Source organism: Colobus angolensis, unplaced genomic scaffold (genome assembly GCF_000951035.1).
Source record: "Colobus angolensis palliatus isolate OR3802 unplaced genomic scaffold, Cang.pa_1.0 Scaffold231, whole genome shotgun sequence".
Classification (NCBI taxonomy): Eukaryota; Metazoa; Chordata; class Mammalia; order Primates; family Cercopithecidae; genus Colobus; species Colobus angolensis.
In genome coordinates, this window is record NW_012115500.1 from 2,451,859 (window position 1) to 2,473,038 (window position 21,180).

The window sequence follows — 21,180 nt, forward strand, 5'->3', positions numbered from 1 at the left end:
CGGGCGCGGCTGGAGCTGCCGCCGCCGCCGCACCAGCAGGTCCTAATGCCTGTCACTTCCCAGGACGCTGGCAGCAGCAGCCCGGAGCCCCCGAGCCCTCCGCAGGTTTGCCTGTCCTTCCCCGCGATCTGATTGGATAAAGTGGGGGCTCGACGGTGGCCGACGTGGGACAGTCTGGCTGTGGCAGGGGTCTCGGAAACCATGGGTTATTGCAGTGGCAGGTGCACGCTTATCTTTATCTGTGGCATGCAACTGGTAAGTGACACTTGGGTCCCCTTATTCTGTAATCTGTCTTGGAGATAATGGGCACGGGAGTGCAGTAAAGGGTCTGCCATTGACTAGAATGGAAGAAAAAAATAGAAGGTGACAGATATATTGCCTATATTTAAGATGATTTCAGGGAGACGCACTCTGGGGTACAGGAGAGGTGAGCCTTTCCGCTCCCACCTATTTGTGTTCCTCTTAAGACAGTTTGGCAGGTGCGGGTTAAACTTGTCTTTAATTTCTTTAGGCAAAGCAAGGTGTAGCTCTTGTTCTTTATGCTTTGCATTCCTATTCATGTAACAACGTGATTGTCACCTACAATTTACTGTACAGGTGTTAAACAGAGAAATATGGAATTTTGGACTTTTCTCTATACTAATTTTGCAGTATCTTTGTTTATTCATAGACATGTTTTTTAGGAAAATGTTGTCTTTAAGTATAATGCTCTAAAAAACCACTATTCAGGGCAGATTGTATCCTTACAACAGTCTAATTTAGAAGCCACATTGAGTTTTAAAGTATGCAGATTGAACAAAAATACTTAGATGAACTCAGCAACACCATTGTCATAGACAGAACCAGTACCTTTAAATCACAATTAACAGACAATTCCAAGAAAAAATATTCTGTCTTACATTTTGCATATTATTGCTCCTGAAATAGATACTGTTGTCTGATCCTATAGGATGGGGAATTGTATGTACTTTTTGAAGAATATTGTACAGTTGCAAAGAGGCAAGGAACCAATAGTGGAAATCGTCATGTCTCTGAATTTCAATTCCCTAAGGGCAATGGAAGGAGGGTCTGAGTAGAGTTGAGAGGTGAAAAATATACCACTCTAAGTGGTTAATTTGAGGTACGAGCTACTTGCTCACACTTGTCGTTAAGTAGATTTCCTTAGAAAGTATAAATTAACTGGAATAGTCATCTACATTTTCAACAATTGTTTCATAAAGGTTGAGGTGACTACAAGGCAGAAGATGTTTGAGTGTCCAATCAGTAAAGTGTTCAAAAGAGCAAGGATTTGCCATTGAAACTGACAGAGGAATTCCTTAAGTGTTCTTGTTTATCAGTTGTCGTGAAGCCCGTGAGTGTTAGCTATTGCTGCTTTGTTTAATATTTAGCTGAAACAGTGCTTTTTGTTGTGTGTTGTCTTAGGATGTTTTTCTTTCCCATGAAAGTTATCTGATGGTGTCTATTTTGATCTGTGATTTATGCACTTATGCACTTGGTTGTAAGAAAAAGAAGATGGAACTATAAATATAATTTTCAGAATGTAGTAGTTTCTCAATGATGTGTAAACCAGTTTATTTTTCTGTACCACAGATTCATATAAGTTTTGCAATAAAGGGTTTTTACTCTTAATAATAAAGCTAACCAGAACAATGAGGGAGTTTACTTTGTTAAACAACCCATTAGGCCAAGTCTGCCAAAATGTATAAAGGTTTTCAAAATATCCTTTTTTTATATATATTATTCAGAAAAGAATACGTTTGCTGATTCACTGTGTGAAAGCATAAAACTGTGAGAATGAGTGGGTGTGTAGATCATTCTTATGCTCTTTTCAATTTAAAATTTGAAAAATGTGATTTAACTTCTAATCATTTAATATAATAGGGCTTTCTTATGGCAAATGTTTGCACTAGATCTATATGACATTTTGTGTGATGAGTACAAACTCCTCAAGAACTTAATTTTAGAAAAACGTAAATATACCAGTAGGGAAACTATTCAAAGTAGAATGATACAGCTAAAGGCTCCTTTGTGTTTTTGTGTGCTCACACATGTGTGCATGTGCACATGCTCTTGACTACATGGATGCTTCCATACATACAGTGATGTCTTGGAGAGTTGCACCATCACTTGTGAAACAGAAATTCTGAATTATAGTTAGATTCTTTAACAGAATAGTTAGATTCTGTAATACAGAAGAGCACAGTCTAAGCAAGTGTACATTGGAATCCTAAGGAGTTTTATGTTCTATAAGAATCATGTGATTTTGCCCATTCAGACTTTATGTGCCACCAGGCTAATATAATTAGCAGCCATGTTAATGCAGATGCAGAACAAAAAACAAAGGACAAAGAAAATCCAATTGTTTTGATAGGGTGAAAAGATCACACCTTAAAGGACCTCAGAGATTCTTGGTAATTGTTGCTTTTTGGAAATACAGTGTTTGATTTTAAATAAAATAATTCTTTTGCAAATTAATAGTTGCAAAGCCCTGCACTAAAAAAGTAGGTGGGTGTGTATGTTTTGCTTTTGCTCTCAATAGATTTTTAAAAACTTTTCATGTCTTTGCGCTATTATGAGTAGATTGTTTTACAAATAAACCAGGTTTCTAGACTAAGTTATGACTCATGTACCATTGACTGAAATAAAAGTTAACCCAGTTTTGGTTACTTCTGAAGTGTTTAGTATGTGTTCTTGTAATGTTTGGGCATCTTTTTTTTTTTTTTTTTTGGTAACTGTACAGGAAAAATCTTAAGATTTCTTAAAATCAGTTGAGGCCAAAGAGAGTCTAAGTTAGAAATTTTATTCCGTTTCTTTATTACGTGACTTGATTAAGGTTCTGGAAACACTAATCTCTGTCCTCTAAGCAAAGTATTTGTATTTTAAATAAACTTAAGGGGATGTTTACATCTGCACCAATTTGCAGCTAATCTTAGGAGAGGATGAGGTGGCTTTTGGTGTTGTGGATATGGTAATCTCATTTATTAGGTTTTTATGAGACCAGACATGATGTTTTGACAATTTAACAAATGAGGGACAGAGACGGATTCTTCAGAGACATTTACCTGTCAGAATTCTGTATCTGTGCTTTACATTAGTTAAATATACATTTAATTTAATGTTTGGCAGACTACAAGTATAGATAAACACACACTCTTCTCAAAAATCAGGAAATCCGTTTATAAAACAAGAAACTAGAATTTCATACCATAGAGATTCAATACAAAACTTCCATTTTATGAAAAACTGTCTCCATATATATCATAAATGAAAATCTTTGAGTTGTATGGTTATGTCAGCTTCAGATTTTAGGGTGATTCCTACGTAAAGAAGTATGATCTCTGGAAGCAGATGTACTCCATGTGCAGAATCCAGAGCTTAAGCTCATGATCTCAAGAAGGTAATTTTCTTTTTATCGTTGCTGTCCTTAATACTCAGAAACTGAAGATTTCAGATAGTAACAAAAATCATCACTGCATTTGCAGTGGTGGTTGTAGTGGTATAGGACAAGAAGTATTTAACTTATTTACTATTTGTAATTTTCAACAGGTTGTGAAAGTTTTGGCATTTTTACCCCATTGTGTGATTGAATCGGAGTTCTTTTATAAATGTTGAAAAAAACCTCTGATATCTCTCAGTGTGAAAAAATGTGGTTAACATATGAAAGAATATAACTTAATTTAGACTGAAAGGACAGATTTGTTTTCAAGTAAAGAAACTCAAAATCCCCTATTTTGTACATTAGACCCCTGGGTGGCGCGAAACATGTCATAAACTGTTGAAAGAAAGTTTAGATTTACACTCCACAGATTAACACTTGAAAAATGCCACTGTTGCCATGAACTGTATGAAATATTGTTAACTTGGAGCAGGTGCAACTAACAATTAGGTTAGCACACATTGTGTGTGCAGCTGTGTGAAGGATTACATTTGAAACTTGATTAAGAATGATCAGTTACTTTCTATCTCAGGGTTGCTAACCATTTTCAAAGGTACACTTTTTTTTTCTTAAAATGTCGTGAGTGTAGACTAAATTAAAAACAATTTTATTATAATTATGGAATACTTCAGTGATCATGGTTTTATGCAGTGTTCATAATCATGTGCTATTTTATTACTTTTTAGAAAATACAGCATTGCCATGAAGTAGCTTGAAAAGTGCAGGTAGAATCTTATGATATTTCTAGTATACTTTTGATAAGTTTGACAGTTCTTCGGAATTTTACAACTTTATCTGCCACAAAACTTCCTGGCTCAGAGAATTTTAACTTTTTAGGATTCAGATGCCATTGATGATAAACTCTTGAAGTTGTTAACCAAACTTATTCATGAAGATGACTGAAAATCTCCATACAATACTTTAGAAACTTACATAAAAATATGTTGAGTTTGCTAAGTTGTAAAATGATAACTTTCTTCTTTTTAAATGTTTTCTATGTATGCATCCTGAATATTGTTGGACATGGTTTTGTTTTTGATTTATCCTCCCTGTAATTCAGCACTACTCTGCTCTGTCTTATATATACCAAGAGGTACTAGAAACTTCTTCCAGTGTCCAGCTCTGTTTCTTCATTCACAAAGCAGGTAGCGACTTCTTTTCTTGAATACAGCTAAAGTTTCAAAAAGTCAACCCATGTGGAGCTGTTCCCTGCTTTCTCAAATAAAGGCTTGGATGGGCAGCATTTTTTTCTGCAGAATGCCAGAGTCGTCACTGGCATGGGGCCTGTATGTGGGTAATGACCCAGAAATGCAAATGTGCTTTGCTACTTCCTTTACCTCCGATGCTGCTTTACTTTGAGGTCAGATTCTCTACTTGCCCAGTCAAGAATTTCAGAATGGAAGTCAGGGATTCCTTAAAATAGGAAGTCTTCATTTTTTGTTTTTTATTTTTAAAATGTATGTGCTTGAGAGAAATAAAATCTGAGAGACAGAAACATATTTTGACATTTCTATGTTGATCCTGGAAATATAAATACAAAAATTATGGCACCAATAGCATTAAATATTTGTATATACTAATAATGCCTAAAATTCCAAAGGTTGTATTTCAGTTTTGTTATTTGGTAGAATTTCGAACAGCGCAGTATCATTTTTTCATAAGCAGTTTTGAAACTCATATTGGTATTAATGGAAATTACGCTATTTCAAATAACACACAAATGTCAGAAATGAAACACACACATAGGAAAAATATTTGTTTCCTTTTTTTTTTCTGATATAATGAACTCTTCTGATTTTTGTTATTTTTTTCCCCTCATGGAAATTTGATTGTTGTTTATTTTCAATACAATAAAATACAGAAGCCATCAAGATACAATGTATGTAGAGCTGCTTTTTTTTGTAACAATGATAGAATAAGTACTCTACTTACTCCTGATTTCTATAGGATGGAAATAAAATTATATGAAGCCTTTGTTCTTAGCATCCCCAAGATATTAAAACATATTTAAAAATTATGAAGGAACAAGATAAAATTATATATCATTTTCTTTCTCCAGATTATGGTAGAAATGAAATTTATAACTTAGTTTTCTCTTCTTTTAGTATTTCAGTTCATACTTTGTAATACTCCTGTGCACATGTGTGCATGTAATAAATTTGTTATGCTTTTTTCTTTAGTTAAAAAATATTTGTTATGTTTAGATATAAAATGCTCAATATATAAAGAAATTACTAGCTTCATCTTCCGGAAATAAGTATTTTTCTTTTTCTTTCCTTAAATTATAAAACAGGCACTGAGTCTAGCTTATAGGAATATTCTAAGATTTAGTCTTATGCAGGATATAGACTCTTTCTGTTTTTCCAACTTGGAATAAGAATAAGGTAACTTCAAAGGCTTATAATTTTTACCTTTTCAACTACTTGTGGATCACATGCTAACTTGATCCCTGTGTAAACTCCTTGAAATGCTATATATAAATTGATCTTTATGTGCATTTTGAAATAAATTATTTTTTCATTTCATGCATTTTTTAAATAACTTGTTATGCTTTTAAAATCTAGTTTTATAAAATAAACAATAATGAAAACTATTGTTATTTATTGGAAACTTATTCTTGGCTTAATATGTTTTTTTTCCCACTGAATCCTCTCCGGTAATCCTAAGGGGTAGGTAATAGATATTAATATCCTCACTTTACCAGGGAGGAGATGGAGACCTTGAAAAGTTAAGCTGTGTTTTTAAGTCACCCTCTTAGTAAGTGGAGAAGCTTGGGTTCAAACCCGGGTCTGTCTGAATCTCAGCCTGACTCTGAACCTGTGCCACACTGCATCCCTTCCATGTGAAATAAAACCATAGCAGCCTCTCATATTTGTTTTACTGAAGGAATTAAGTACCTACCTACTAATTCCTTAGTGACCTGTTAGTCAACACCTAGGTTCAGAGGGGTGGGGTTGATTGATGTCAGGCTACTGTCCAAACCTGACCGACTTCGGTAATCTTGGGGTTTGACAACTAGGAGCAGCTGGTGTCTGGACGAGAGAATAAAAGGGCAGAAGGGGAAGCTCCCCTCTTCAGAGCAAGTATCCATTGCTGTTCCCGTGCATTTGGGCCGACTTTTGACAGATAAACCATGCTGCAGGGTCTTAGAAATTTGGTATGTATGCTTAAAATGGATTATATGGAAAGAAAAAATACATCCATTTTTTAAAAAATCCAGCTGTTTTTAAAACCACTCCTTAATGAATGGCCAGTGCACAGTAATGTTATTTGCCTGTTTTTTGTTTGTTTGTTTGCTTGTTTGTTTTTTTACATGCTCCAGATCCTAAATTCATCCAGACCACCATCGACCAATAATATTTGCCATAATTATTGTACTTGGGAAGAAAGAGAGTAAATATGTTATTTAAAGTATGTATTGAATATCCTTGAACACGTTTTGAACCTAAGTGTGCATCAGAATCTCCTGCAGGATTTTTAAACATAGATTTTTGGGCCCTCCCTTAGAGTTTCTGACTCCAGAGGTCTGTGCCAGGACCAGAGAATTTGTATTTCTAAGGAATTCCCAGATGATGCTGATGTTGATGATCAGGCACCAAATTTTGAGAACTGTTGGCCTGTAATATGTGTCTTCTCCTAATGGTGTTACAAGAGAACACAAACCTATTTTTGAAATTCTTCAATCCAACTAGATAATTAACTCAATTCTTCCTATGGCCTGCTACTGATATGAAAGAAAACTTTTCTCCAGGACCTGTTTCTGACTTCCAGCTTAGTTCTATTCAGAAGTTTAAATAGGAGAAATGCAAGGTCTTTTCAGCGCATTTGTGTCTTTGCAATGAATTGAAATACAGAAGAATCTGAAAGCAAGCACCCTCATGTCTGGTAATGCTAGAACATAATTGGATCCTTCACCTGCCTCTCTTTACTAGCCTAGCCACTCATTAGGGTAAGCACAGCCCTGGGGGCAGAGAGAGAGAAAGAGAGAGAGAGAGAGAGAGAGAGAGAGAGAGAAGAGGAGAGGGAAGAGAGAGAGAGGAGAGAGGAGGAAGGAGAAAGAGAGAGGAGAGAGAGAAAGGAGAGAGAGAAAGAGAGAGAGAGAGAGATGCTGAAAAAGTACTGGGCTAAGTTAGAAGGTGGATTTTAATATACCAAGGGGTCTAGTGCTTCTGTATTGGGTGGCTAAATAACTACGACTTTGCCCGAGACATTTATATTTCTGGGTGCTGTTTCCTCGTTTGAAAAATAGGGCAAATAATTCCTGACCTATTTACCCTATAGAATAGAAGTATCTAGGGGAAAGAATGTGCTTAAAGTTAATATCTTTGCAGTTTTAATGGTTTAACCTTTCAGAACAGTTCATCTAGTGAGCCCAGGAGTAGTTACAGGGTTGTTTATGGCCAGTGGCCCTGGTTAGAACAACTAGTTTTTTTTCGTACAATCATTTTTTTCTGCACCCACCCATAAATTTTGTGAGGCTGTATAAATAAGGATTAAAACACTAGGTACAAGTGGTTTGAACTAGATAGTATGCTATGTGCCTGATATACCTCCTTTAAGTATTTATTAAAATGAAACTTGGATTTTACAAACCAGTCAACATTGTTCTTCAGGCCAGTATTTCTAAAACTGTGTTCTGTGGACACTAGTTCAGCAAGTCATTGTACTGAGCAAGAACTCTTATCCCTCCCACCACCCCCACCCTCAAGAGTCACAGTGCATATTAGCGTATTAGCAGCTACAGGAAGTCCTGCACTAAACCCCTGCTTAATTCCATTTAACTCAGCAAATATTTAGAGTGCTTGCAGTGAACCAAGAAATGTCTTTTTCTGATATCCCCTATTAATCTTCCATGGAACTAGCATTTTCAGCAATACTTTTCAGAGGAATATTACTCCAGGCTAATGATGCGGTCTACAAGTTAATATTCAGTGATTGCCTAAACAATATTGAAAGGTTAAGAATTCAGTACAGAAACTCAACTGATTAAACAGATATATAACAAATAATGCATAAAGATGTTTAAGAATATAAAATATTATCAAGTTATTAAAACAAATGAACAGAAACTTGTTTTCAGACGCTTGGCTATTTTATATTATGTATGTTCTCTTGAGTTTCTTGAAATTATGTTTCAAACACTAAAAACCCTTAACTGAAACTCAATCAAGTCCAATTGCTGTTATGGCAAAGAGGTTGACGTGTTGCATTAGTTTTGGAACTTCTGATATTTAGAACTCCAGAACACCTTGGAGAGGGCATTTGCAGAAGCACTTTCATTTTAAGGCAGTGGATGAGGAGCAATGTCTGTATCCTACATCTCTGACCCGGCTAGCTCTTCCAGCATCTCAGCCTACGTATTTGCCTTAGGCGGGGGAGTGGTGAAGAGTCCTCATACTGACTTTTGTTTTTTAATCAATGCATTACACTCTAAAACAGTAACACATTTAAAACCCCCAACAATGTTGCATTATTTGGAAACAAATGAGTCTTAGTTTGAAATGGAGGAATCAAATTGGTACACCCTACTCTTAACAGAAGTCTTTGTGTGCATCTGTATTATGCTAATTACACAACAGAATAAGGAGATATTTCAAATCCTTTTACTGACAGCTGTGTATCAAATGATGGAAGGGTCTATGTTACATGTGAACTGTTCGGTGGTAGGGAATTCATAATATCCTAACCTACACGGGCTTGTAGCCATAAGAGATATACAAGGTGGATCGCCCGGAGTATTGTTTGTATTACAGTCTCTGACACCACTTGGACACAAAAGTTGAAAGAACCTCTGCAAGCCACAAGGAGAAGAGAAAATTATACTGGGTTGGAGTGCTGCCTTCTGTGGTCTTGGCCCCTGGAGAAGGGCTGTGCTGATTGTCCTGGGGTTGAGCACTTCTTTTGTTATGGCACCTGCAGTGGTGGAAGGCACCTTGTTCCTGGAAATCATAATTCATCCTGGTGGGCATAGTGATTCTGACCTCACTCTCTTGTTAGTCTGTAAGCTAGAGATAAGGTACCCTATAAGAGATGCTATCTGAAGGTTTTACCTGATTGCTTTGAAGTGCAGGGAGGAGATTAGGGTTTGTGGATATGTTTACCCCTAGTTACTGGGAACTGTTACATAATTACATATTTGAAGCCTTTTAGAAACTATTGTAGATTTGGCCAGGTATGGTGGCTCATGCCTGTATTCTAGCACTTTGGGAGGCCAAGACTGGTAGATCACCTAAGGTCAGGAGTCCAAGACCAGCCTGACCAACAGAGCAAAATGTCATCTCTGCTAAAAATACAAAAATTAGCAGGGCATGGTGGTACATGCCTGTAGTCTCAGCTACTCAGGAGACTGACGCATGAGAATTGCTTGAACCTGAGAGGCAGTGGTTGCAGTGAGCCCAGATCGTGCCACTCACTCCAGCCTGGGCAACAGAGTGAAACTCATCTCAAAATGTAGATTTGATGATACACAGTTGGTATATAAAGAGCTCTGAGCCTTTTTTGTGTTTTTGTTTTTTTTTCTTTTTAAATGAAAGTTGCTCACAACTTTAGTGAGTAGTGAACTTATAGCCTGAGATTTTCTCAAATATTGGAGCGATGTATAGGATTATGTGTTTCTTACCCTTATCAACAGGAATTAATGGAGTTTCATTTTTGACCATGTTTTATAAAATGTGGTTCCATTTTATTCACCCAAAAAATAGTAGTTAAATTATAGCTATTCAGTAGCATTTATGAGTTTGCCTTTTCTATGCACCTGAAGTTAAAGGCTTCCTTCATTTTCCTACAAGGCAGGGTGTGGAGGGGTGGGTGCAACTCCTGAATGTCTAACAGTTCACAAGCAATTAAGTAGTACTCTACTTAAAACAATGTTTTAAAATTCATTGTGAATTGGAATCCACAATAAATTGAATTATCATGAATGAATTCATAGATTAATTTTCTTAAGAACATATTTTTGGTTTTATCAAAAATGTTCCTGGGAAGTTTCACAGGCTCTTAGATATATGGGGCAATGCATTTCCAGTTTACCATTTTATAGGCTGTCCTCTAATAGATTTATTTTTATTTTGAAAAGCTGCCTTAAAAATCAGGCAAATAGCATAAGTTCAGTTTACATTTAATAAATATAAATCTTGCAACAACGATATTTGATGACATTTAATTATATTCCTCTTTTATTAAAATCCTTAAGGGAGACCTGTGGTTTTCACTTTCTTTTCATAAGAAAGAGGTGTTAATAATCACCGTGTTATTGTACCTACCTTTACTCACACACTGTTAAGTACATTAAACTCGTGTCATATTTTTTTCCCTTACACTGAGAGAAATAAATCCCAGTGAATTTTTTTTTGAAGTTTATATAGTGATTTGATGCAAACTTTACACACAAACTAGGGTTGTTGCATATTTCCGACATCTTTTAACTTAATCTTTTGTAATGTGAATAAAAATGTTACATGCAATGGATGAAGAGCCAGATGTGCAGACCCTGCCCTGGGTGTTGGGAGGTGAAGACCCTGAAAAACATTTGCCTGGAATGGTTTTTAGCCTGCAGTGCTGTATTGCAGTCATGATCATTTAAAAGTGAACGAAGTAATGAATGAATAGTGGGAGGAAATTAAGTAATTACTAAATCAGCTTCATCAAGTAGGATTTATGAAATGTCCACATACGAATAGCATAATGAACACGTGCTGAATAAATTGTGTGTTTCTACCCTTTGGCAATTAGGATATGATGTAACTGAGAAGAATGTCAAGCCATGTTTCTGTCATAAATCTAGTATCTAGTGGTTTTAATAATTTAAGATTAGTTTAAATTGCAACCTATTCTTTATCATTTATTAATTTGCTAAGCCATATTACTTATTATGCTAGAAGCTAAACATGTTTTACTGTATTTCATTCATTGTGTGCTATAAAATCACACTTATACTTACTGTAAATAAGATCAATTTTGGTGAGACATAAATGTGGATGTCTGGGTCATTTTGCCCCATTTTAAAGTGTTAATTCATGTAAGTTTAATTCATATTATCTAGTATTTAATGCATTTGATGCAACATTACTTCCAAGGGTTTTGTTAAATCAGAACATAAATAACGAAGTTAATTTTGTCTTTATTTTTCATATCTCTAGAGCAGTAGTTTTGAACTTTTTTTGTTTGTTTTTAGTTTGTTTGGCATGAAATCTTGCGAATCTGATAAAAGCTACTCTGTTACCAGGAAAATGGGCTTCAAAAACTTGTGAACTCAATCTGTGAAACTGAGATGAAAATCCCTAGTATAAATTCTTAATTTTATTTGTCTGCCATTTCATGAAGAACTTCTGCTTATCAATTTTGATTCAGTTACTTTGAACCCAGGAAACATTTAAGAGACTATGTACATACTTGATATATACAGCTATATATTGTAAAGATATACATATATACACACGCAGGTGTGTGTATATAGTGTGCAAGTGTGTGTGTGTATAATGCAAAATTTGAGAAGCCAGGAGTAGGGTTGGGGAGTAGAACCAAACTGACCTCTGCCAAGGAGATTAAATGTTGCATGTAGATATACCCTTAATATAGGGCAGCGTGGTAAGAACTTAAGAGAAGTGAGAATAAAACACAAAGGAAATTTATGGTAAGGATTAGTTATCTCCTCATAGGTTGATCAAACAATATATGGGGGCCTAGTATATGATAGGGAGGATTTCTATAGCTAGAGATTGCAGAAAAAAGCATCTCAGGTGGAAGAAATGATGGTAGTAGAAAGGTGAGAATGAAAGAGAATATGTGTGGGACAATGAAGGTTCCAGTTGAGTGGCAAGTAGGGAAGAATTGTGAGGTGACTTAGGGAATGGGAGGGGTAGGAGTCTAATTCAGTTTGGTTCATAGATGAGCTCCTTGGAAGGAGTTTGGGACCTTATAGAATAGGGTATGGGTCTATAGGTGTCTGTAGATGTTACTCATCGAGGTGCATGTCCCAGTGCCCTATAGTAGAATAAGAAACAACACAATGTGAGAGTGAACGCTTGAGGTTTGCAGCAAGCCCTGCGGGGAAGGTGAGGGCAGAGTAGTAATAAATTAAAAGATTGCTAAACTGCTTCAAAGTCCCTGGTGAAATTAGGTGGCAAGCATTTGTAAGAGAACCAATTATTTCTCCATCAGTACCCAGATTTCTAAGAATTGGAATGAAAAAGCAGAAAATTGAAGTTGCAGGGCTTGTGAGAGCTCTAAGATGACAGTGAGAATAAAATGTCTGAGCACCGGTAGGTGTGGGTGGGCAACCATGCTGTCAGAATGAGAAGGGGTAGTTGGTGATTGAAATGCCAGGCAAACATTTGAGAGTAAGGAGGTGGGTACAGCAGAAGTGAGACAATGGAAGAGGTGAGAGATAAGGTGGTGGTAGTAAGAGACAAGAACAGAAATCTAGGTCTTGAAGAGGAACACTTCCTGGATGGCACAAGGCCCTTGATTGGCCACCTAATTGGTAGAGGGTCTAGTTATTGAGAAGGATAGGAGGCAATGAAGCTCAGCTGTTAGAAAAATCATCATTGTACATTTTGGTTTTATTAAAGATGCTTGGAAGTAAGGAACCTAAGAGAAACACCATGAGGAGAGAAAAAGATTGTTCTGGGGATTGTACATACTGGTGAGAGTTTGGGGAGAGTTTGGTGTAAGCATATGAAAGTAACTGGAACAGAATGACGTTTAGGGAAAGTCTGGAGACAACTGGATGGTGGGGGGATGATTTTGGAGGAATAGAAATGTTTGTTTAATGAATACGTGAATGGAGTGATTATGGAGAAGAGTAAGGTAGGCTTCAGGTGAAGCATTTTTCTCAATGTTCACAACACTGCCATTGTGGAATGATAATTATTTGTTGGGAGGGGCTGTATTGTGTCTCACAGGATGTTCAGCAACATCTCTGGCCTTTGTACACTAGTTGGAGTGGCATACACCTGTTTTGACAACCAAGGCGTCTCTAGATTTTGTCACATAGCAAAATAGTAGCTTTGTCGAGATCCTCTTAGCTAATGCAAGGAGCTGGAAAGATCACTTAGAAATAACAGGACACTTCCTCATCTTAGCGTTTGACTTGTCCAGAGGGCAGCTGAGGAGATTGTGAAGGGCAAGACCAGACTGGAGCCTGACAGTTGCAGACCTTTGAGAGTCACGCTGTTTACCCTGAGGCTCGTGTCAGAATTACCTGGAGTTTTCAAAGATGTCAACACCAGCACCCCTTCCTCCATCCCCTTGACCTATGAAAATGGAATCTTCAGGGAGGCAACCCAGCCATCTAGCCATTTTGAAAACTCCTTAGATTATTTTGGTGTGTTTCTAAGCTAGTGGTAAATGAGGAGAATAGGCACATGAATAGTGGGTATGAAGGCACGGGGAATAAACAGGATGAAAGTAAAAGAAGATTGGAAGGTAGGTTGAGACATACATTAGGAAAGAGGAGTGCTGAATAAGCATTTGTGGGAGTATTGACTGGAGACGCAATGTTGAATCTGGATTTATTTGAAAGCTACTTTTTATGGTCAATTATGTACTCAACCAAGCCTTCAGTATTCTTTTGGCTGTTTTACTTAGTTTAGTTTGAGCCAGGTGGATTTCATCTAAGACTCAGTGAATGTCACCTTTCTTTTAGTGCCAGTAAAAACTGCTGATGAATATTTGACACTTTTAATTTGTCTTCTCCCATTTGCAATATTCTGTTAAAATATGCATATAGTATATGTTTCTTCATGAAATGTCTTAAAAAAGATTTAAGATAGGAATGCATTTTAATTTTCAGGCATATAATTATTGTTGACATGCAAGGCAAACACGTTTTTCTGAATGTAGAAGTTTTAGGTCCAATTATGAGTTTTTAAGTCAATAAAATATTTGGATAAGAGTTAAGAACAATATGATTGTAAATTTAAAAATTATTTTTTAGACTCTAACAAATTTTAAAACTTCTTATAGTAACACACACATACACACACACACACACACACATGAATCATAACCAGGAACTTCTGTTTGAAATAATCTTAAGCTATTAACATTTTTTAGGTGATCCCCAAACCCAAGAATGTTCAGCAAGAATTTTAATATTTGATATCCTAATTCACCAGAAGGCCCAGTTATTGCCAAAGAAGCATAGTAAAACAGCAGAGATTTATCTTTTAAATTATCCTATCTGCTGTATAATTTTGCTTGATCCAGTTTGATTTCTTTCGGTAACACTTTTTTGGTGGACTCTAATTTGCATGCCTGCAGAAAAGGGAGTAAATTATAAGACTTCTTGAAGGTCCTTTTAACTTGATGGTTTTATGATTAAATCTTGCATCTTAAATTGCCTTTCTCAGGAAGAACCAGGCATTTCTGGCCTCATTTTTGTGTAGAGGAAATTCATATATCACCTCATGTTTTTTTCTCGAAGAAAGAACCAGACAAAATAGCAATAATAGAGGCAAAACGAACAAACAAAATGCTATAAACTTAGAACTAGATGTAGATGAGGCTTATCTTATTTACAGTTCTCCAAGGATGTACTTGGGTCCACTGAAGGTCCAGGTGAGTGGAAAGGTGTGTGTTTGTCTGTGTGTGTGTGTAGTGGATGTAGGATGTGTAGGATGGGAGCAAAGAGGGAATGAACATGATACCGATCATAGGTGTTAACTTCGTCAGGTGTTCTGGCTATATGCGAGAAGAGGAGGGTGGGTTAACCCAGAATACATTCTTTATTTCTTAGTATATTGTTCTTCTGGATGTGGTAGGTTTTCAACAGGCTCGTTAATAGATAATCTGCAGTGCTCAGGGTGAAAAGCAGGAGTCTTCCATCTGTATGCCTGACGAATAGCATCAATGCAGAATGAAATAGAGACAGAATGGAGAAAGACTACTGTATTCAATTGAAGCCAGTGGAAGTTTAGGTAGGCCAGATTGCAATTATCCCCCACTGGAATTTAGCCAGGACACACATTAGTGCATGCTACTTTCTGTCTAGCCTAATTAAAGGATTGTTGAGAACTAACAAAGTTGGCTGACTTGCAAAAGTCAGTGCTTGCTAAAATTTGTAAGTTATAAGTGCTTAACAATATGACCTGATTTTTATGTTGGGGTCATCTTATTAATTAAAGTTTTCCAATCATCTAATTGGAAAATACAGTCTGAACTGAGTCTGGAGGATTCTGAGTCTTACTTGCTAATTTAAAGAAAAGTGGAAGGAAGAAGAACAGCACCCAATTAAAGCAACGCAATGGAAAGCTGATTCTGGACATGCCCTTGGAGATGCCCCGTATCAGCAGGGTAATTATTTAGGATGCACTTCCAGTAAAGAGATGTTAAAGGGACACCAGTGAGTAGCTTTTAAAAGTAGAAATCTGTGCCAGTCCCCAAATTAACTCTTGGACTAGAATGGAAAGCTGGAAAGCATGACCAACACTACAGATTTATGAGAAAGAGTTTGCTCATTGCTGCAGAAGTTATGCTTGATTTTTTTCAGCTCCAATAGTACTTTCTTAAAATAGAAGAATGAAAAGAGCAGTTTGATAATGGTATGTTTTAGATGATAACCTGTCACTTAAAAAAAAAAGGTAGATAATATTCTCTGTATTTTCTAAAGATAAGATCCTGGAACTGAGATGTCACATTTAAGCCCTTAATAGCCTTGAATTTAGTTGTCATCAGCGTCCTTATAATAATAACATGCTAGAGCAGTGCTGTATTCAAAATAAAAATCTTTCAAAACCCTCCAATCAACATCTGCTATGTGCCACCCACTGGACTAAGCAGAAAGTATTAAAAGAGAGGAGGACAAAAAGGGTGTGACCAATGCAAAGGATACAGTGATTAGTGTATATATGGCAGTTCACTAATTACTCAGAGTTTCTCATTCTCCTGCTTATGTAGCTAAGTGAACTCTTAGTGTTTATATATAGGCACTAGAAAATGTACTATTGGAACAGAGAAGAAAATAAGAAATTGTTTCTTCATGATGAAATGAAAAGGACAAAAGATAACTTTTAATTTTTGTTGGAGATTTTTAAATAAGATGCCTGTATTATAAGTGGTCTTGATCAGTTCTGTAGACACATGTTTGTAGATGCACTTCTCATTTATGTGGCAGCAACAGAGGAGAGTGTGGTGGAACCAGTATGCTCCCTCTGCCTTTCCGTGCTGACCATCCAGATGCTTTACAGATGAATAAGTCAAGACAGGATCTAGGTGGTTGTGCCAAACCAGAATCCCTCCATGCCAGCCATTCTGCAGATCATGAGTGGAGATCACAGGTTGACCAGTAGTATATTTATTTATGTATCTTGTAACTGAATTGAATTTCTTAAAATTTGATACTTGCTTGAAATTAATTGGGATATTGTTGCCAACATTTTGCTATGTAGCTGTACCCATCAACGCTTTTGATTTTGTTTAAAGTCTATAGGAAAACGCTACCTAACTTAAAATTTGAAACTTAAAATATTACTTTTATCCATTCTTCTGTAAGAGACTTACAAATAAGACATATCAAGTTAAAATTGCAGTTTTAGGCTTCATTCAAGAAACAATTAGAATGAATATATCACAAACCATGAGGGGGAAACACTTTAGCTGTTTCACGATGAGCTGGCCTCAGAAACAAAGCAGCTGATGGTTTACACCAAGGACATTGATCAGGATTTATTTGAGCTGTTGCTATTGTGTTTTAATGAGTAATATTACATGCCAGCCAATCACATGTCACTAGATCATTATACAAATTGACAGTTTGGAAGAGTATAAAAAACGCTGACCTGAAAGGGGAATTCTGTAGAACTGAGACATAGCCACTGGATATTTACATATGTTTATCATTTATTTTTCTTGTCATTGAGAAATTGAAATAACCCTTTAATGAAAATGGCTCCTGCATATTATCTCTCACTATTTTAGATTAGGCATCTTATTTTTAGTTTGGGGAACGAGAGCAGCTAGTGTCAGGCCAGGTGCGGATAGTACTAATGTTGATGTAAGATGCTGCTCAAATGGATAGCACAAAAGGAATCATTGTCCCTTGATTTGATCGTGCTGGCTGTAAAATTTATTTTTTGGGTTGGCATTTGACTTTGCATTATACTCAGAGAGTTGGAAATCACAAAGCCGTACAGCTGCAGAGTATATCTAGATATAGACCCATAATATAGATATTATGGGTTTATAGACCTCATAAACCCAGCACTCAGTATTAGCAGTCTTTGTAAATGGAAGAATTCTGTTCTGTAACAAAAGGTAGTTATTTTTCTATATACTGTGAGGGAGGCCTATAGTTTGAAACCACTGTGGGTGTGTGGAGATGGAAGGAGGGGCCGAGGGCTCGAGCAAGGAGTGGGGCTGTGGGAGAATGAGGGAGCCGTGAAGTTCAACAATAATGTTGGCTTTTAAGGTCTCCATGACCCTTGAATATGGGTATGAATAAAGTGATTTTAGAATCTAAGAAGATGCTAAATTTTTTTCTTAAAGCTAGTAAGAGTAAAAGGGGATGTGTTATCTGAAAATCAGAAAAACCAGAAGTCAATTATTATGCACACACAGTTAATTAAATTTGACTACTTTTTCTTTTCAGCATCCATTTTTATATTGATGATTTTTCCCTTTAGAATGAGAAAATATGATTCAGATTAAATAAGCACTTGAAACGTAAATTAACTCTTTCAAACCTTGTGTGGAATTAAGAACTAAAGGACTATTGCTTAGGAAGTACTAATTTGTACTTTGTTGCCACATTTAATAAGATAATGTACCATATCCAGGTAAATGATTTAGACAAATACCAGAATTCTTTGCACTAGGATGACAGTTAAAAAAAATGACTCCTAGGGTTCTGACCACTAATTTTGATGCCTTGTTTGTGTCCTGTTCTCTTTGCACTTCCTAACATTGGACATTTCTGAAGGCCTAGTTCTTTATTTGCTATTTGTCTTTAAATTTTGCTATTAGAATTATACATTCTGCAGTTGATAAGCCAGTTGATTAATAAATATTTATTGGATACACACAGTGGGACATTTACAGAACCTGTTATTGTGGGATACAAGGAAATAAGATACAATAAGGAGTTTTCCATGTGGTTAGCAGTATTAGAATGCTTAGACTATCTTAGGGAGGTTCACTGATATGGTCGGTTTAGTTGTATTAAAAAATGGATAATATTTACATGGTTTAAATCAGAGTTTAGAAGGGAGACATGAGACAGGGTTTTTGGGAGACATGATCCTCCCATTTAGATTGAAGTATTTTTGGAGGTGTAGTGGGGGTTGTGAAAGGATAGAGTTGGGTAAGATTATGGTTTTTAGAGTATAATCTTTATAAGAGCTTAGCTGCTGGAATCTGATTCTCAAATCCTGTCTCCAAAATTCGTATCACTTTGCACAAATTATTTCTCTATGCCTCAATTTCTTAATCTGTAATAGTATGTACTTCAGAGAGCTGTTGGAAGAATTTGAGTAGTTAATGCATATAAAATGCTCAGAATGGTCACTTAGAACCTAGCACTCCATAAATGCTATTTTTTGTCATTATGAAGAGTTTTGAAATCCAGCAAAATAGTTTAAATTTTATGTGATAAGTAACATACAGCCAGGATAAATTCCTTATTATATAGTACCGTGTTCAAAGCAGCATTTAAGGAAAAGTAAGTAGAAAATATAGGACCAATTCAAATGGAGGAGGCTGGGGTCAGGAAGACCACCTACTAAGCTGTAGTAGGAAATACCAGGTTTTAAGTTAATGAGAGGCTAGGATAATAGCTACAACAAATATAATGATTAATAAAACCAAAACCTGTATTTTCTTTACAAAACACTTTGATATAACAGTGCGTCCTGGATACAACAGTATGTCTAATTTGGGGATAAAGAAGTGGAAACTTAGTGCTGGCTTCCATCATTGTGGTAAGAGTGAAAATAGTGGGTACAAATCAGATACCTGAGGATCTTTAGAGAAGTAATTGTTGAGATGTGTTGACAGATGGGATAGTTTGACAGAGTGATTGAGAGGGTGCTAGGTCAGTTCTCAGAGAGGGAGGAGTAAGGAAGTGACATTATTGTTGGGAGGTAATTGAGTTGGGAGAGGGAAACCAGTTAAGTGAGAGTGATAGGAACTAGTTTTGAGTTCTTTTGTACTTGATGGGACCGTAGCAAAGGTGATGGAAGGGTACCTAGGCAGTTGCAGAATGTGTTTAGAGGTCAAGGTTATCAACTCAGACTTGGGTCTTATCAACAAGTGGGAAGCAAGAAGAGGGCTGGGACTGTGTATTCAGAAATGCTACTCAGGGGATTTGAAGAGAGGAAGAATTATTGAAGAGAAAAGAAGTAATTTGAGTAGTTGGAGAAGGACCAGGTAGTGTATCATTAAGAGATTCAACAAGAGGAAGGAGCAAACCAGAAGGGTAAAACACTGAAGAGAAATTCAAGGAGGAGGAGGAAGACTGGGAAAGCATTTGGATTTGAAACTCAGGGAGTTTTTGATAGGGTAGTTTCATTAGCATTGGAGAAATCAATGTGAAGGACTTAAGAAGAAATAAGTAGTTAGGAATAGATGGAAAATGCATAGCATATTCTTTAAGAAATTAAGAAATACTGAACTGGGAAGTAAGATCTTTGGGGTTTAGCTTTAGATTTGCCATTAACTGCATGACCTTTGATAATTTGTCTGTAACTAATAGAATTTATCTGCATGTAACTGAAAGTACTTATTTTTCATTTAGGAAGCACTTTTGACCTTTTTGACAATCTTATTATGTATAGAAATACAGCACATAGTCAGGATCCTGAAAGTAAGTGGAAGAGGCCCCTGAGGATCCAGACAGATGGATCTCATAAAGTCCATGCACTAACACTTATGCACCCTACCAATAATCACGACCCATAGGCTTTCACTGAAACTGCCTTATTCCTAGACTGAACTATTATACATGAACATGATTATCTGTATTGTAAAGCACAGCAAGCCTCTTGAGAGGACAAGGTGAAGAAAGATCTTTCTGGGAGCTACGCTGGTGGCAGTAAAAATTATATTACTTAGTAAAAACTGAAGGTGCAAATACCTGTCTAGCAAACAATTAAAAAGAGTAGCAGTTTGGGGACATTTGGGAGGGTACCATCAGCTCCTTTGCACGTCACTTGTCCTTGAGGGCATTATCATAGAAACTGGGAGTAGTTTATAATTTAAAAGTTACTATCCCATGGAGTGTTAGGACAAATACCTAATGCAAGCAGGGCTTAAAACCTAGATGACGGGTTGATAGGTGCAGCAAACTACCATGGCACACGTATACCTGTGTAACAAACCTACGTGTTCTACACATGTATCCCAGAACTTAAAATTAAAAAAAAAAAAGGAAAAAAATTTCTATCCCATAACCCAGTCAGCAAGGGAAGGGTTTTAGGTTTAGGACCAGGGCTCCCTGTTTGGAGGGAGGACACCAGGTGGCCTTTCTGCTTTTCTACCTGATGGAAACAATGTACTCTGTTTCAGAAAATGCAAGAAAGTACATGACATGCTTTTTGAAAGGCTTCCCATCTGTCTTAACCCATTTGGGCTGCTGTAACAAATGGTGGCGTATCAACCACAGAAATTTATTTATCACAGTTCTAGAGGCTGGGAAGTTCAAGATCTCATTGTGTGTCTGGTGAAAACCTGATTTCTAGTTCATAACTGGGCACCCTCTAGCTGTGCCTTCATGTGGTGGAAGAGGTCAACGAGCTCCCCTGAGTCTTTTT

General features: G+C 36.5%; 1 protein-coding gene across 4 annotated transcripts in view; it reads left to right on the forward strand.

Moving 5' to 3' along the window:
- The window catches only part of NKAIN2 (Na+/K+ transporting ATPase interacting 2), a 1,037,556-nt gene continuing 1,016,376 nt past the window's right edge, over window positions 1-21,180 (forward strand). For 3 of the 4 annotated variants that reach the window (XM_011944458.1, XM_011944459.1, XM_011944461.1), the window contains exon 1: window positions 1-255. In XM_011944458.1, the coding sequence (XP_011799848.1) occupies window positions 202-255 (54 nt within the window). In that variant the 5' untranslated portion in view covers window positions 1-201. The remainder of the gene's footprint in view (window positions 256-21,180) is intronic. The other variant, XM_011944460.1, reaches the window with a different exon arrangement.